The sequence below is a fragment of the Diospyros lotus genome, chromosome 1 (assembly GCF_014633365.1).
Source record: "Diospyros lotus cultivar Yz01 chromosome 1, ASM1463336v1, whole genome shotgun sequence".
Classification (NCBI taxonomy): Eukaryota; Viridiplantae; Streptophyta; class Magnoliopsida; order Ericales; family Ebenaceae; genus Diospyros; species Diospyros lotus.
In genome coordinates this window covers 38,150,343-38,167,551 of record NC_068338.1, presented here as the reverse complement: position 1 = coordinate 38,167,551, position 17,209 = coordinate 38,150,343, and the positions used below count along the sequence as shown (strand labels likewise).

The 17,209-nt window shown below is 35.0% G+C and overlaps 1 protein-coding gene across 5 annotated transcripts; it reads left to right on the top strand.

Annotated features, from left to right (window-relative positions):
* Nucleotides 1–1,677: 1,677 nt before the first annotated feature.
* Nucleotides 1,678–16,906, top strand: LOC127808723 (uncharacterized). Of its 5 annotated transcripts, none has more exons than XR_008024965.1 (4): nt 1,678–1,878; nt 1,968–2,063; nt 13,732–13,802; nt 16,460–16,906. XR_008024965.1 is itself a non-coding variant. In XM_052347315.1 (3 exons), the coding sequence occupies exons 1-2, from the start codon at nt 1,771–1,773 to the stop codon at nt 2,025–2,027; spliced, it is 168 nt and encodes a 55-aa protein (XP_052203275.1). In that variant the 5' UTR covers nt 1,678–1,770; the 3' UTR covers nt 2,028–2,063; nt 13,732–14,024. The 5 variants fall into 5 exon arrangements, 2 of the variants coding, with proteins under 2 accessions (XP_052203275.1, XP_052203268.1); XR_008024966.1 differs by lacking the exons at nt 13,732–13,802; nt 16,460–16,906 and adding exons at nt 2,259–2,304; nt 13,377–13,615; XR_008024967.1 differs by lacking the exons at nt 13,732–13,802; nt 16,460–16,906 and adding exons at nt 2,252–2,304; nt 13,377–13,615.
* The last annotated feature ends 303 nt before the right edge of the window (nt 16,907–17,209 follow it).

The window sequence follows — 17,209 nt, the reverse complement described above, 5'->3', positions numbered from 1 at the left end:
TTTTATCTTTAAGTCATTTGCTAATATTTTAAGTATAGTTGAATTTGATGAATATGAATTGTTTGGTAAGTATAAAGTTGATTATGTAATTATTTATATTGTTATAATTAATTTTTTTTTGATTTCATTAAAAATATAATTGAATAGATTATTGGCAAAGACAATACTAAGTGTCAAAAATCTTGTAGAAGGACAATCGAAAAAATATGATAACTTACTTAATATGTTAATTATTTTTTAATATATTAAATGACGATATATTGAATTAATGTGTTCTTCATTAGTACATTGAATAGTGAATAATTAATTAAATTTAAATTTTAATAAAAGGTTGAATATTAAAAGAAAAAATTATAATTATCGATTTTATTAGAATTATTTAAAACAATATTTTTTTAAAATTTATAAATCTATTTTAATTATATTTCCCGCACGAGTTTAACGCTAATCTATATCTATATATATATTATAACAAAACAGTCGCCAAATTTTTTTCCCACCCATTTTCAGCTTCTATTTTAATATTTTTTTTTTGGTTTGTTTATTTTTTTTCTTTCCCGAAATAGAATTTTTGTAGATCATTAATTAAACCTAGATTTATGAAAAACGTATAGTTCTTGGAACCTGTACATAATTTTTTTTAGTTGAAAAGTGGTTGGAGAATGTGTAAGCATGGTACATGAAGAGACAATATATAATCCATATTATTAATTCTTAAATATTAATATAAAATTTTAATTAAAATAAATTACAAAAAATGAATTTTTTTTTAAATTGAGAGAAATTTTGAGATATCAAGTAATACCATCGGGTGCCAAGTAATTTTTTTAAAAAAATAAATTTAATTTTTTTATTTTATTTCTCATAATTTATCTCTCATTCTCTCTTGATAAAGCCACCACTCAAAACTCTAAAACCCTTAATTAATTTCAAAATCATGCAAAAAAAGTACAAATCATATATATGTTTATGTTATTATTTAATTTTAAAAAATAATTAGTTGGTAGGTTATGTTAAATTAGTTATTTAGGCAAAATTAAATTATTTTAAATAAGTCATTTAAGTTATTTTGACAAAATTAATATTGAAATCATAACGAATGAGAAACATTTTCAATCAAATAATTAATAAAACGAATCAAAAAATCATTATTTATACTAAATAATCAATTACCTTGCTACTAAAAGTTTAGAATAAAACATGTCACATTTTTAATGTTTCGTGCATCAAAGTGAAAATAGTGTATTAAAAATGGTAGACGTTAACCTCACTTTAACAAATTATTAATACTATCGCCTGTAGATATAATATGTTGTTAAAGACATACATATGTGTTAGTAGAAAAATTATAATAAAAATATAAAAAATATTAAAAAATAAAAAAAGTCAGACAAAAAGAGGCATACATATTCCGAAATAATTGAATAACTAATTTTGTTGTATGTTTGTTCATTTCTCATGATTGCAATATAATTATTTTGTTTATTTTTTATTTCTTTATTTTGATATTATTTTTTATAATTATTGAATTATGTAACTTCTATTTTAATAATTATTTTTTTTCTTACGATATCCATACAACGCATAGGTGACACACTAATTTTTAACTAATAGGTTAAAAGCATATTTGTTCAACCACAGAAAATTGAAAAGCTTTTAAGCTCCTTTAAAAACTGAATTCGATTTGGGCGTGAACCCTGCCTGGTTTTGGGGAATTTTATTAAACCCTACATAGTTATCTCACTCCCTCAACGTCTGCGTTTTGCGAAAATGAAGATGGCCAGTCAGCAGCAACAGGCGGCGTCGATTCGGCCGTGGATCCTTGAAGTGGTGCCTCTCATGGTAGTTATTCTAATCGCCGCTCATGTCTTCGCTCTGGTACTCACAATTGCTTTTCTCCTTCACATTTTGTTATATCTTATTCTTTTGTCGGATCTCTAACTTGCAAATGTATGTGTTATGTGTAGGTTTACTGGATCTACAGGCTAGCTACTGATAAACAGCCTCAGAGAAGGAAGGAGCACTAGGGGGAAGCACTTCAATTCACAGCCACACACAAGAAGGTGAACAGCAGCCCCTAGTTCCTTGATTTCTTGTTGGCACTAGTACTTTCTATAGTTTAGTTATGTTTTCTTATGCATATCCGTGGACCTGCCTAAAAGCAACAACTGAAATTCTGTGGGCAATTTGATGTTACTGATTAACCTTGAATCTTTGAGGCGCGGCCTTATTTTAACATCTGAATCTTTAGATTTCAGGTCTGTTTGTGAATGGAGTCAATTCAAATTGGTATTTCGATGCTTGGTTAGTGTCCTCCCCCCCCCCCCCCGGCGGCCGGGGGGCGCTCTCTTATCTTTTTTTCTGGCTGCCGGTTTCTCTATTCTGGTTAATCTGACTTTTGCATGTGGTGCCATTGGATATACAATTATCCTTTGAAAAAGTTAGTGCAAAGGTTGCAAAAATGGTGCCTGGAGGTTGTCATGCCAGTGTTTATTATGCACCCTTTGTGTTCAATTATGAGAACCATAATATTCTTTGAGGTTGTGAGCAAGCGGTTTTCTTTCGCTATCACATAGTTTTTGTGGGAAAGTGATATTATAGTTTATATAGAGGTCATGATGAAAATTGGATGTATGGTCACAAATAGGTATGAACTTGAAATATTTTTTGATGAATGGTGTTTTCCAACATTTTCCATTGTACAAGAATACATTTGGTCAACTTTTCCAAATCATGATATTTCTAGAATGGAAGGCTGTTTGGAGATGTTCACTATTTTTAGGATGTTCAGTTGTAAACTAAATTTTGAGGATGCTATTCTAAGTTGGAGGGGGGGTGGGGGTAGCTAAAGGAGTAGTATAGGAACATCTGGATGCAAAATTTCCCCTCATCCTGGTTTATCTTGATGAATTATTGGCCTACTTTTGCTATATCTTGCCTACAACCATTCAGGTTCATCTGAAGGTGATCTCAGTCCACTTCTTTTATATTCGGACTTCACAAGCCATGATTAACAGTCTTATTTGCGTGCGCAAGTGTCACAGTTGTGTTGTGACAGCTTCTGTTCTGCTAATTCGGTGTGAATTAGAAGGAATCGCTAGAGAACCGTAGGAAGAAAAGAGAAGGGATTGGAAGAGAAAGAAAGAGTAAGAGAGTAAGGGAGGAAGAGAGAATAGAGAGAATATGAATCTAATTTTGGATAAATTGATTGATACTGTTGCAGGAGGTTGACATAGTTTATATAGTAAACCCATGGGTGCTGCCACAACAGATCATCTCTCCTCTAATAAACTATTTTGTCTTATTCTAGTCCCCCCTTTACACCTGGCCCAACGACCTAACAAACTACTAGCTGGAAATTATAAAGTTATAATTAATATTGGAAAGAGAATAGCTAAATCTAGTTAATCTCCGCAGCAAAATTGACCCAAATTTCGGTCTTTCTCTTGTTTTGTGACAATACCCCTTCCTTCAGTAATTTCTTGTCCTCAAGAAATGTTCAAGAGGCTAACTGCCATTGGAAACTGTTGTAGTAATTGATGAAGGTATTCCCAGGTATCCTTTACTGAAGACTCCCCTTGCCACCTGACCAGCACTTGGATGAGAGGGGCTCCTTGGTGATAAACCTATCTTTTTTCCAACATAGCCTCTGGCTCCTTTGCTCCTTCTTTCTCCTTCGGTAGCACTGGTAGCTCAGGGTTAACCCTCTCCTTGCATGTGGTCCGTTTTAATAAGGACACATGAAAGACTGGATGGATTTTGGATCCTTCCAGCAACTGCAATTGGTAAGCCACTTTGCCAATTTTGGCAGTTATGGGAAACGGTCCAAAGTACTTAGGGCTGAGTTTGGAAGCTGGCCCTTGGGAGATGGACTTTAGATGTGGATCCCAGAGTCTTAGGTAGACACTTTCCCCAACCTTGAACTCACGATCACTTCTCCTCCTATTGGTGTGTTGTTTCATCCGGTTTTGGGTTGATGCCAACTCCTGCTTGAGTTGCTGCAATACCTCTCTTCTCTGCTGCAAGTACTCTTCCACGGCTAAGGTAGAGGCATACCCTCCCGTGGCTAGTAAGGTCGGTGGGTTATACCCAAACACCGCTTCAAATGGGGTTCTCTTTATAGAAGTGTGGTGGTTGGAATTGTACCACCATCGTGCTAAAGCTAGCCACCTATGCCAACTCTTAGGCTGCAATAAACACATGCATCGAAGATAGGTTTATAGGCTTTGATTGACTTTTTCTGTTTGCCCATCGGATTGGGGATGATAGGCGGTTGAAAGGTTGAGTTTTGTGCCCATATTCTTCATCAACTCCCTCCATAAATGGCTTGCAAACACCTTATCTCGGTCAGATATAATGGACTTAGGAACCCCATGCATAGCTAGCACTCTATCCATGAATGCCCTTGCTACTTCTTGGGGGGTGTAGGGATGAGCCAACCCCACAAAATGTGCATACTTAGAAATACTTAGAAAGTCGGTCTACCACCGCCATTATACAATCCTTCCCTTCGGATTTTGGCAGACCTTTAATGAAGTCCATGGACACACTTGTCCATGATTGTTTCGATATTAGTAGGGGTTGCAACAGCCTTGGATATGCCACGTTTTCCTGTTTGCACCTTTTACATGTATCACACCCCAGCACAAAATCCCTCACTGCCTTTTTGAGTTGCGGCCAATAGAACAATTGCCTCACCCTCAGATAAGTGTTTTGGATGCCCGAATGTCCCACTAAAGGGGAGTCATGCAGGGATTGTAAGATTTTCCTCTTGAGTTCCTTATCGTGGCCCACTACAATTCTTCCTTTATACCTCAACAACCCATCCACCATGGTGTAACCTTCTGCCTCCTCGTTTCCCAGAGCTAATTTCTCCAGCATGCCTCTTATGTGTTCATCTCCCTCATAGCTATCCACCATTTCTTTGCACCACTCAGGGATTACAACAATTATGGTGGCTGCACTATCTTCTTCTTGACATCTTGACAGGGCATCTGCAATCAAGTTTTCCTTGCCCTTCTTATATTGTATGGAGTAATCTAGCCCCATTAACTTGGCCATTCCCTTATTTTGCAATTGAGTTGGAGCTTTTGCTGTAGCAAAAACTTCAAAGACTCGTGATTAGTTTTGATCACAAATCTCCCCGCCTCCAAGTAATGTCGCCACTTCTCAACAGCCATAAGAACAGCCAAAAACTCATTTTCATATATACACAGGCCTAAGTGTCTTGGACTGAGGGCTTGGCTTAAAAAAGCCAGTGGTTTGCCATCCTGCATCAAAACAGCCCCAATCCCTACTCCACATGCATCCGTCTCAAGCACAAACGACTTGCTGAAATCCGGTAGCCCTAATGTGGGAACCTTGCTCATTGCCACATTCAATTTTTCAAAGCATTTTCTGCTTCCTGCCCCCACTAGAAGTTTCCTTTATTCAATAAGTTTGTAAGGGGTTTACTAATAACTCCATATCCCTTAACAAACCTGCGGTAGTACCTGGTGAGTCCTAGGAAACCCCTAAGAGCCCTTATGGTAGTGGGCCTTGGCCAATTGAGCATAGCCTCCACCTTTCTTGGGTCGGTACTGACCCCTTTTCCCGAGATCAAGTGCCCCAAGTATTCCACTTGGTCTTGACCGAATGCACACTTAGACTTTTTGATGAATAATTGGTTGTTTCTAAGGACCTCAAAGGTGGTTAAGATGTTGGTCCAAAGTTGGGCGACAAGGATGTCATAAAAAAACACAAGTATGAATTTCCTTAGGTAGGGTTCAAATACTTGGTTCATTAGGGATTAGAAGGTAGTCGGGGCATTGGTGAGCCCAAAGGGCATCACTAAGAACTCAAAATGGCCACGGTGAGTTCAGAAGGTAGTTTTGTGGATATCCGGGTTTTATCCGAATTTGGTGGTAGCCCGAACGTAAGTCAAGTTTGGAAAAGAATTTGGCTTGGTGTAGCTCGTCCATTAGGTCTTCAATAAGGGGTATTAGAAACTTATCTTTGATGGTTAGGGTATTAAGTTGCTGATAATCTACACAAAAACGCCAAGAACCATATTTTTTCTTAACTAACAGAACTGGGGAGGCAAATGAACTCTAGCTCGGTCTAATGAAAGTTTGGCTCATCATTTTTTCACCATTTTTTCAATTTCGGTTTTCTGGATAGGGGATAGGGGTATAACGGTAGGATCTAATATTGACTGGCTCAACATTTGGTTTTAGGTTAATGGTATGGTCCAAGGTTCAGTTAGGAGGAAGGGTATTTGGTTCCACAAAGAGGTCCTTGAATTCTACAAATAATTCATCAATAAGTGGTAAGGTGCATACCTGGTCAGTACCCCTTTGTTGGTGGCTGACAGTTAGCTGTAGCTCCCCCAGATTCTCTCCCTTAGGACTTTCTTCCACTTCCATAATAGAAAACAATTGTGTGAGTTGATTCCACTTGCTCTTGAGGACCCTTTGCAGCCACCTACCCATAATCATATTGCAAGTAGCGGTCTCCCTCCCTTTGGTGGGTGTCATTCTTCTTCCTTCTTTTTCAAAGGACACCTCCATACGGTTGAAATCAAAGCATATGGGGCTCACCCCCTTCATCCAATCCACCCCTAAAACGACACCACACCCTCCTAGTTGCAGCAGCTTGAGGTTGCCTCGGATTTCTCCTCCTGCATTTCCCACACGAATCCCAAGCAGGCCGAGTCACTCACTACTCGGTTCCCATTAGCCATAGTCACACTCAAAGGCGGTGTACCAGTGAGCTAACACTTTAGTTTCTTGGCAACGCTATCATCGAGGAAGCTGTGTGTGCTTCCGCTGTCAATTAGGATTGCCAAACTGCCCCCCTTCACCTTTCCCTCAACCTTAATTATCTTGTTATTGGTGATCCCCTTGAGTGCATGGAGGGAAGGGATATCTCTCCATTGTCCTCTACTCCCTCTTCATCAGTTCCTTCCACTTCCTCTCCTTCTTTGTCTTCTACTTCTTCTTCTCCTCAGCCTTCTAATAATAGCAATTGATGTTTGCATTAGTGCCCCGAAAAGTATCTATCTCCACCTCTATAACATTCATCGGGTTGCCTTCTAGGATCATTAGGTCTCCCACCAAAATTGGTACCACCAAAATTCCTTCCCTCGACATTACCTCTCACCAGCTCCTTGTTGACCCCTTTGCTGTTCCCTTCTTGTTGCCAATTCCCCATGTGTACAGCCCTTTGCTGCTGCACCTTCTGCTTCTTTAGCAGTGCCTCCACCACCATCTCTTGCAACTTGGCGCTCTCGGCTGCCTGCTCAACCGTTTTTGGCCTAATCATCTTCACCATAGGCCTCAAATCCTCGCTTAGGCCACTAAGGAAACTAGAGGCAAAATATGCCTTCGTTAGGTGAGTATCATGACTACTCATCAAGGATCTCAGCTCTTCAAACCTCCTTAAGTATGATCCAACATCACCCATTTGCTTCAACTTGTTGAACTCCTCAATGGTATTCAACATGCTCCTCTATTCGAATCTCTCACACAACCTTTCAGAGAACTCTCTCCAGGTATAATTCTCCCTTACTCGCGTCCACCCTTGAAACCATGCGTCCACCCCATCATCAAAATAGGCAGCTGCCAAAGCTACTCTTCTTTCCATTTGCACATTGTACCACTCAAACAATCGCTCGCATTTTCTAACTCACCATCTTGGATTAGTCCCTTTGAACACGGGTATTTCCATCTGGGGCATGGGAAACCCCTGCTGTGGTGGAATCGCCCGGTCCTCACGACCCCCTCCTATCAACGTCTCGGTGTCCTCACCCTGCTCGACAACAATTTCATGGGCTCTATTGTCTTGATTCACTCTTTCATTCTGTAAAATGGGGTCATTCCTATCTCTATGAGGAAAGTCGGAAGACAACCTTACTTGATTCTGCCGGGTGAACATCAACATAAATTGTTGAAGTCCATTACCCATGTCCTCCCTCATTTGGTTGATATCATCTCTCATTCGATTAAGTTCTCCTTCCATCTTGCGATCAACTGTCATGATTGCATCATGTGTTTTTTGGTTGCTAACTTCCAGTCGGTCCACCCGATCCTAGAATTCACTCACCGCTGAACTGAGTTGTTGGAGCTGAGACTCCATGTTCTTCACTCGCATTCCTTCGGCCATCTCTTACGCCCCTAACACTCCTTGCTAGAATTGATGCTTTGATACCAAATGTCACAGTTGTGCTATGACAGCTTCTGTCCTCCTAATTCGGTGTGAATTAGAAGGAATCGCTAGAAAACCGTAGGAAGAAAAGAGAAGGGATTGGAAGAGAAAGAAAGAGTAAGAGAGTATGGAAGGAAGAGAGAATAGGAATCTGATTTTGGATAAATTGATTGATACCGTTGCAGGAGGCTGACATAGTTTATATAGTATACCCATGGGTGCTGTCACAGCAGATCACCTCTCCTTCTAACAGACTATTTTGTCTTATTCTAGCCCCCCTTTTACACCTGGCACAACGGCCTAACAAACTACCAGCTGGAAATTATAAAAGCTATAATTAATATTGGAAAGAGAATAGCTAAATCTACTCAATCTCCGCAGCAAAATTGACCCAAATTTCGGTCTTCCTCTTGTTTTGTGACAGCAACTTTTCTTGTCTAGATCTCTCTACGATCCTTTTAGATGTAGCATCCTACTAACTACTAAGCATGTTGGCCATGTGCCATAGTAGATTAGCCAACATGGGTTTCCCTTAAGCATGATCTGAGATGTAATAAGCCTTGTAGAAGTCAGAAGTGGTCATGGACAGAAATGCTTGGTGATCTATTATTCATATGGTTGACCCCCAAGTGGGATTGAGGGTTGTGTGTTGTTATTTTTTATTATTCTTGTTATCTTTTTAAGATGGAATTTGATTCTTGAACTTATGTTTGGTGGAATCTAAATTTTGAATCTTGTTTATGATGGAATCTAATTCTTAGCCTAAATTATGTTTAAGCTAAGTTTCTCCTATCAGTTTGGTGTCAAAGAAACTGACTCTAATACAATGAGTATTCATGGACTACTTTGTGTCTATGCCCCTTGGGCTAGATTGGCTTTCCTCTTTGTTTCTTTCTCAATGCAGTCTTTTTTGTTTTTTTTGTTTCACTGTTTTGGAAATAACTTGCTACATTGATGAGGTGTTCAATCTATAGCTTTCAGTGGCATTATGGCATTTTCCCAGAGTAAAGTATGAGTATGGCTTACAAAGCATGTGCTGTATTTTTTGTAGCATAGAGGAACATAATGATGACCTGATGACCATATCAATCAAAGCTCATCCCCTAGTTCTAACTAGCAGGTGGGCTTATTTTTTGTGGGATAAGTTCGTAAAGTTGTGGATGAGTGTTGATGGAAACCAAAGGGCTAAGGCCATCTCCAACGCATGGCCAGAATTCTCGCCAAGCTAAAAAATGAGGAGGAAAGTGCTTGAATTCATCTCCAACCCAGCTCCCTATATGTCTTGTCACTTCTCAAAATTTGACTTTGGTTAAAATGGCTCCCTATAGATGAGGAGCTAAAATTTGCTCCCTTTTCCATTTTATATATATTTTATATGTATTGAAGTATTGAATGAATTATATTTTGTGTATTTGACTATTATTGTTTTATATGCGTGTATTTAATTATTTTGTGTATTTGATTATACATTTATTTGTATGTAAATATTTAATTATTTTGTATATTTGATTATATATTTTGTGTATGCATGTATTTAATTATTTTTTGTACTTGATTATTCATTTTGTGTGTATTTGATTATTTTATGTATTTAATTATTGATTATGTGTATGTGTGTATCTCATTATTTTAATATAATGTGTATGTGTGTATCTGTTTATATGTGTATGTGTGTATTTGATTATTGATTATGTGTATTTAATTCATTTTGTGTATTACATAATTTTTCTATATGTTTTAATGTAATGTTTTGAAATTGATCCTAAAAATGAATGTCAAAATTACTCAATTAGATTATTTAATATTGTATTTAAAATAATAATTATTATATCACAAGGATAGTATTTGTTTTTGTGATTTTTTACACAGTTTGACCAATTAAATTTTGAATTATGAAAATATTTTAAATAATTTTGTTAAATAATCATTTTTAAAAAATATTAGTAAATTTGTTTATAAATATATTAAATATTATAAAAATCTAATACCATCATATTTATTATTAAATTATCAAATAAATAATAAAATTTTATAATTATAAAAAATATAAGTGAGGTAAAATAAATAGAATTGAAATTTATTAATAAATAAGTGGGATAGAAAGTGTGATAGGGAGGAGAATAGGGAGTGTGGTTGGAGCACGCACAGTTTTCTAAGCAAAATCAGAATAGGGAGTGAATTATTTATAATATAATAGGGAGTGGAATAGGGAGTGTGGTTGGAGATGGCCTAAGTGTAGGAAATGTGAGCAACATTTCATTTTAGATTTAAAACAGAAGGCATGCAACATCATTGATGTCACACCCAAAACAATCCAAGACCTTCCCATCATCCACTTCCACTTCATCATCCCACCACCACCAACTCCAGTGTCTTCACATCTCTCCCATCCCATCATCCATTCCATTCTATCACATCACTTATATCATATTCGAGTCTCTCACAAATTTTTCTTGATCTTTCTCTATCTCTTTTGCTAAAAACTTGATTTGTTCTATTTATTTTCATCACAGGATCCTCTACTGGTAGTACTAGCAATACAAGCATTCCACCCATAGAAAACACCTGGACTGTTGATTTCAAAGGAAACCTTGATTTTTTTTTTTTTTTTTCATGCACATCAAATGGCTATTTTAGGCAAACCTTATGTATACTTGTTATTGATTGCAACTATAGCAATTCAATATAAAAAACAACATTATGCAAATAAGTGACCTCCCTGAACTCATTAGAACTAAAACTGATTTGGGCCTAGGTGTACGTGTTATCCTGGCTTTGCACCTAAAATTTTGAATTTTGTTTATGTGGCATTTTATTCACCATTTTGAGTAATTCTTTTGATGGTTATATATATTTGTTCTTGTTGAATGAATCTGAGGTTGACATGAGGAGTTCTAAGTAGAGAGAAACTAAGTTCAAGTTTTGGCCTCTCTTAAGGGAAAAAAAACTGGGGGAAGAGAGAGAGAGAGAGAGAGAGTTGGTTGTACGGAGATGGAAGGGTGGTGAATGGTCCTCTTTTTCTCTCTCTATTAATTATCCAAACTACAGGGTTTATTTATATATATATATTTGAAAATTGTGATCGAACCTTTAAATCTTCTTCCCATAACCTCCACCATCTTTGGTTACTCAAGAAATTGCACGACGAAATTTATAACTTGGGAAATCCCATAGTTCCCCTTGCTGCCCAGTCATCAGCATAAACTCAGGACAAGATTGATTTATTACTTGGGTAGCTTGGTTAGGGTGATTCCAAATGCTCTCTAAGCCTAATAGGGCTCTAACAAATCTTGTAACTACCCCTTAAGCTCCTTTAACTCTGGCAAAATCATCAATATGGTGGTGTTAATATGGCGACAAATTGATGCACTATCTCCTGTTCTGGAGGTAACCTCGATAACTTGTCAAGAAATTATCTGACAAGGGGTACTTGTTCCAGCTACCCTCTAGTTGTTTTGGTATCACATACCACAACCAAGAAAGCCTGACATCCTTGTCTAATATATTACCTTTTGGTCTCCAATGCCAAAATCATTGAACGAGGCGCTTGGATTCGATCACCTTTTAGGACAAATGCCTCCTTGTTAGGGATATCAACTCTAACTTCACCCAACAGTCTAGACTAGCATAGCATGAAGCAGAAGCCAACCAATCCATTTCCAAAATCATGCCAAATTCCATATATTGTAAAAAGAATAAAATCTGCCAAGGTATCTCTATTGGCTATGGTAACGGTACACTATTTGTATGCCCAGTCTACATGATCAGGAAGTGGGGGGAAAATTTTAATATTGTATATAGATAAAACTAGCTTCAATATTTATATATTCATCCTTTAGATATATATTCATTATGAGGGTATCTTTGTCATTTGTTGGTTAATAATTTTCCGTTCCATCTATTTCCATAGGTCTCTCAAACAATGAGAGGGTACTTTCCATCCTCTTCTCTCCTAAATGAGGAGAAAAGATTTTATTTTCTATTCCACTTATTTTTCCATTCCATTCCATTACAAAATCTCTCCCAAACATAGCCCAAGTGTTTGGCACCTCTTTACCTTTACTCTAAAGCAACTGTCTCAAGCACAACAATCAACACACACTCAACAACATTGGAACTCACTCGACAAGAAAAATGAAAGCACCAAAATTTAGTGTTTTTTCAAACTAAAAAAAAAAAAACTATGGTCATTTTCTTCTTAGAAACAAGAACACACACCAAATGGTATTTTTTGTTTCTGTCTCTAAAATTTTGAAAAAGAAATATTAAAAACTAAAATGACAACAATCAAACAAACCCAAAACTCAACGGCCATTGGTGATTCGTAGTCAGTGATGGCATGACTAGCATCATCTCAATTATATACTTTTATATTTGAGATTTTCACTTCTTAAGCTTAATATAGGATATAATGGTCTTATAGAAGACATGGCAATAGGTAAAGATGATTAATGAGGTAGAATCAATGTAACCAACCCCACATAATGGGATTAAGGTATGGTAGCTGTACTGTTGTTATTGATGAGATTTTCACTTATACATCTTTCTGAAGGTCACCGATAAATGTGAATTAATGAAATTGAGCATGGCCAGCTTGCATAGTGTGATGGGCAGTGTGTACAAGACCCTATCAATTCGCTACTATAATCAGCCCTAACATTTACTTGCAAATTGATATGTCCTATGTCCCTAGCATAAATACCGTTATATCCACTGCTTATTTATGCTATCTAAGCATATTATGGAAAATTTGATGACTCCTGCCCATCTGATGTGATGTTTGGGTGCAAGTATTCCCGTACCATTTGCTTATATGAATTCACATTTTCTTTATATATTATGCCACACAAATATGACTTGAAAGTTTCTGTATGCTTTTCCAACCCATAAAATTCTTATATTGTTATATTTGTTAATTATCAAGAGTTTTTGGATTAGTCCAACAGAGATTTATCTAGTATTAGCCAATCATTTTTCAATTAATTATTAATGTGAACAACTGTGACTGGAATTTTTGGAGATTTAGTTGCAAGTAGTGCCTGCCTCTTCTTTGTTGAATGACTATTGCTACTGAAACTGCTTTATATTCTGTTTCTTGATTGAATGCTTCTCATCTTTAAGTAAAGACCTGCTATACTTCCTGCATTTTCTGGTTAAATTAGGACTAATGGAGCACAATGGTTTTGTCACAGGGAATCTTCAATCCAACAGTAGTTTTTATCCCGTTCAAAGAGGTCTTAAAGTATTTTTTTACCAACTGCTACCTATTATTTTGTTTGTAAATTCCTTTTCTTAAGCCATGTGATATGTTGTCTCCGGATGCTGTTTCTTGTATGGACATTTAACACTCTGTATGTTAGTGCCTAGATTTATTTTTTTAATACATTTCTCACACAATGTCATTATATTTTTTTAGCCTTCTATTCTCTTATTCCTCTGTGTGTATCAGGCATTATATATTTTTTTGACTTATTCTGAATGATGAATGCAATATCCAGTGCTACATAGCAACTTGTGTTTCAGTCAATTTCCAATTGCGCCTTGCAGTGTTAAGTGAAGTATGGACAACGATGTGAACGCTAGGATGAGTTGTGGCCCTCGGACACAACCAAGGCCAGGTGCTCGAATCTAATATGTTTAATCACTTGTTATTGCGTTTGAAATTTGCAAGATCCAATTGAAATTATGGTACTTTGATACTTGACTATACTCTAGGAGTTGGGAGGATGTATATATCATCCACTAGGAAGTTAAATACACACCCACACACCATAAGTGACACCAAGTCATTTGGTTGCTTATATTTTTTTGCTAGCTTTTAGAAAGGGGTAGATTTTATTTGCTGGGTGATTTGTTGCAATTGATTACAGTGCACTTCTGCTTTTCTTCATTTAATATTTCAAGTTGGTGTGAAGTAGCAGAAGAAAAATTTAGTCGAGGCCACTTTGGAAGCATCCTACTTATTGGAATGTGCCTAGTGGACGTTGAATGAGAAGCTTCATTTTTCCTTGTCAAATTTGATGCTGCATTCTCTTTTACAATAAACCATGCCACGTTCTGTCTTCCTCTATCATAGCCATTTAAGGAGGATCATAAAAGTTTACTAGAAGGTGGTTGAAGATAATTTCTTGTACACATTAGTGAATTTAATTAACTTAGAAATAGATAAGGCACAACCAGGATAATAGAAGTTCTTAAAGATTCTAGGTTTTCATATGATCGATGTTATTTGGTAAGGGAAAAAGTAAAAGCCCTAGTTGTCAAGAGTTGTTGTGGAAGACAAAACTTGTGCTCCATGTGAGCATATATGGTACTCTCGACTTGATTTAAGTTTAAAAAAAAAAGAAAAAGATTAGCGTAGCTTCTGTATGCATAATGAACTTTGCATTATAACTTGTGAAGTAACTGTTAGCCGTACATGGTGGTGGCTTACTGGTTTTTAAGTCAAGCAGCCACACTACATGTAAGTGTGGGCTGCGTATTGATTACAAACAAGAAAGCAGCCTCTCGTAGTAGTGGAAAACAACACTTCTACTAGGTATCTAGATAGTGGGATTGGATCTACTTGTGTTTCCTCTCTACTGTGGCCCCACAGGAAGCATTTCCTTCTTGGTTTGTTAATCTCTATCTCGGTGGTTGATTTGTTAATTTCATAGCCTTACCAAGCTATTTTCGGGATTATTGTCTTTGTGTGGTCTCTCGTCATTTGTGTCTTTAATTTCTACAAAGAAAGTAAATTACATGTGAAAATTTTATTTTATTGGGCAGGTTGTACCAAGTCATTCTTTTTAAGCTTTTTAGCTGTTTGGTGAAAATTAAAAATTATGTTTGATTTCTCGCTTTAATTTTTAAAATTTTGAAAACTCTAAAAAGGTGCTTTCATAATTTTCATTTTTTTTCTCTCCCGCACTCTTCACCATCAATGACCCGTCTGGTGGTGGCAGCGTCACTCTTCACTCACGGACGACTCTTGGTGAAAATTAAAAATGATGTTCGATGTCTCATTTTAGTTTTTAAAAATTTAAAAACTCGTAAAAGTTTTTATAATTTTCAATTTTTTTATTCGCCCACACTCCTCAACGTCAGTGACCCTCCTTTTGGTGGTGGTGGTAGTGTTGCTCACCGTTGACTCTTGCGGGAGTCATCAAAGCATTTGACTCTGAAAATCTTGAAAATGGATTTGGAGCAAGCCAGATATTTCAGTTTCTTCATATCTTGTGAACTCAGGGGGTGCGTGGCTTATCGTTTTTAAAAGCAACTTTTTAAGTTGCTTAGTTGCGTTTTTTTTTATTTTTATTTTTATTTTTTATTGTTTTTAGTTTTTTTTAAAATAATAAAAATACGTTCATTTTATTATTTTTAAAAATATTTTTTTTTTGTAAAGAAACTTTAAAATAATAAACAATTATTTTAGTTATTTTCAGTTAATTTTTTTTAAATTCAAAATATGAAAAACACAATTTATTTTTTATGTTTTGACTCTAAAAAAGAAAAGGGAAAAAAAGAAAAATTTGTTCTTAAATTTTAAAAATAAAATTATATATTTATTTAAAATTTAAAAAATATAATATATCTATATTGTAATTAAAAATATAAAATAACATATAATATATTATTAAGTATATTATACATATTATATATAATAATATTTTATATAAATTATGCCAGTAATTTATTAATTAAATTTATTATTTTATTTTAATAATAAAATTTTATTAAAAAGAGTTAATTTTATAGTTTAATAATTAAATTGAATAAAATATTATAAAATATTTTTTCTCAAAATTTTAATATAAACGTGTTTTTTAATTTTTTATTTTAAAAAATAATTTTTTAAAATAACAAAAAAAAAACATGTTTTCAAATTTTTGAAAATAGAAAATTAAACATTAATTCAAAACTCAAAATTAAAAATAAAAAATGCGAAGAGATTGCAATCTAGCCTTTTTAAGTTATGTAAATTTTAAAAAGTAAGTAATATTTAAGTTGATAACGTGTTTGGATAAATATACTTTTAAATTATTAGTGAATAGTTATATGATTGATTTGAAAGAGTTGATAAACTATTAAAATTTTATAAAAAGATAAAAATAGACATTGAATAATACAAATAAAATGTATAAAAATATTAATTTTTAATAAGATAAATTATAAATTAATGTCTAATTAGTAAAATTTTATCATTAGATATTGATAAATTATATATAATTATAAAAATATATTAATATAATTTTTTTTTATTAAAGTCAACATATATTATGTGTTATATATATAGTGAATGATGGTTAACGACGGCGAGAGAGGGCAACAATCAAGACAATAAAGAAAGAGATGGGTGATGGAAAGAGGAGACAATGGACACGACAAGATGATGACGACGACGACGATCGATATGATGACCAATATGCAAGTAGGAGTTGGTGATCAACACGACAAAATAGGAGATCTGGCAACGACGATTGTCCAAGGATGGAGACAGTGGTTGATCTACTGGAGATGGCATTGCTATAATGCGAGCAATGGAGGAGGCATAGAAGAAGAAGGGGGATATAGTTATAAATGTGTAGAATGTTTGAAGATAAATCTTTAAATTTATTGATCTACACAAAAAGCTCATAATAGCATTTTTGAAAAAGTGTCGGGGAAGAGAGCTTTTGTCAAATGTTGATGAATTAATTTTAAACTTAGTAGGGTTTATGCTACCGGATATTGTTAAATATTTTAAAAAAATAAATTACATAATTTATAAACTAAATTTATAAGCGGTCAAAGTGTTCGGCCAAAACACCAATTGAATACAAAAAAATAAAAAATAAAAAATAAAAAATAAAAAATAAAAAATGAAAAATGAGTGTTTTGTCAAGCGCACCTTAATTATTTGTTTATGTTTTTAATATCAACTAGAGATAAATTTAAATTAATCATACTTAATAATAATTAATTTTAAGACACGACAAAATAAAATAATATGATAGTGAGACGATGCATATGCTGAGAGTCAAAATGGCCTAGACTTAGGTCAAGA

Bases quoted from the DNA above. Each gene is read 5' to 3' on its own strand.
- LOC127808723 (XM_052347315.1), top strand. From the start codon at position 1,771: ATGAAGATGGCCAGTCAGCAGCAACAGGCGGCGTCGATTCGGCCGTGG. The intron at 1,879-1,967 runs GTACTCACAATT...TGTTATGTGTAG, and splicing joins CCGCTCATGTCTTCGCTCTG to GTTTACTGGATCTACAGGCT.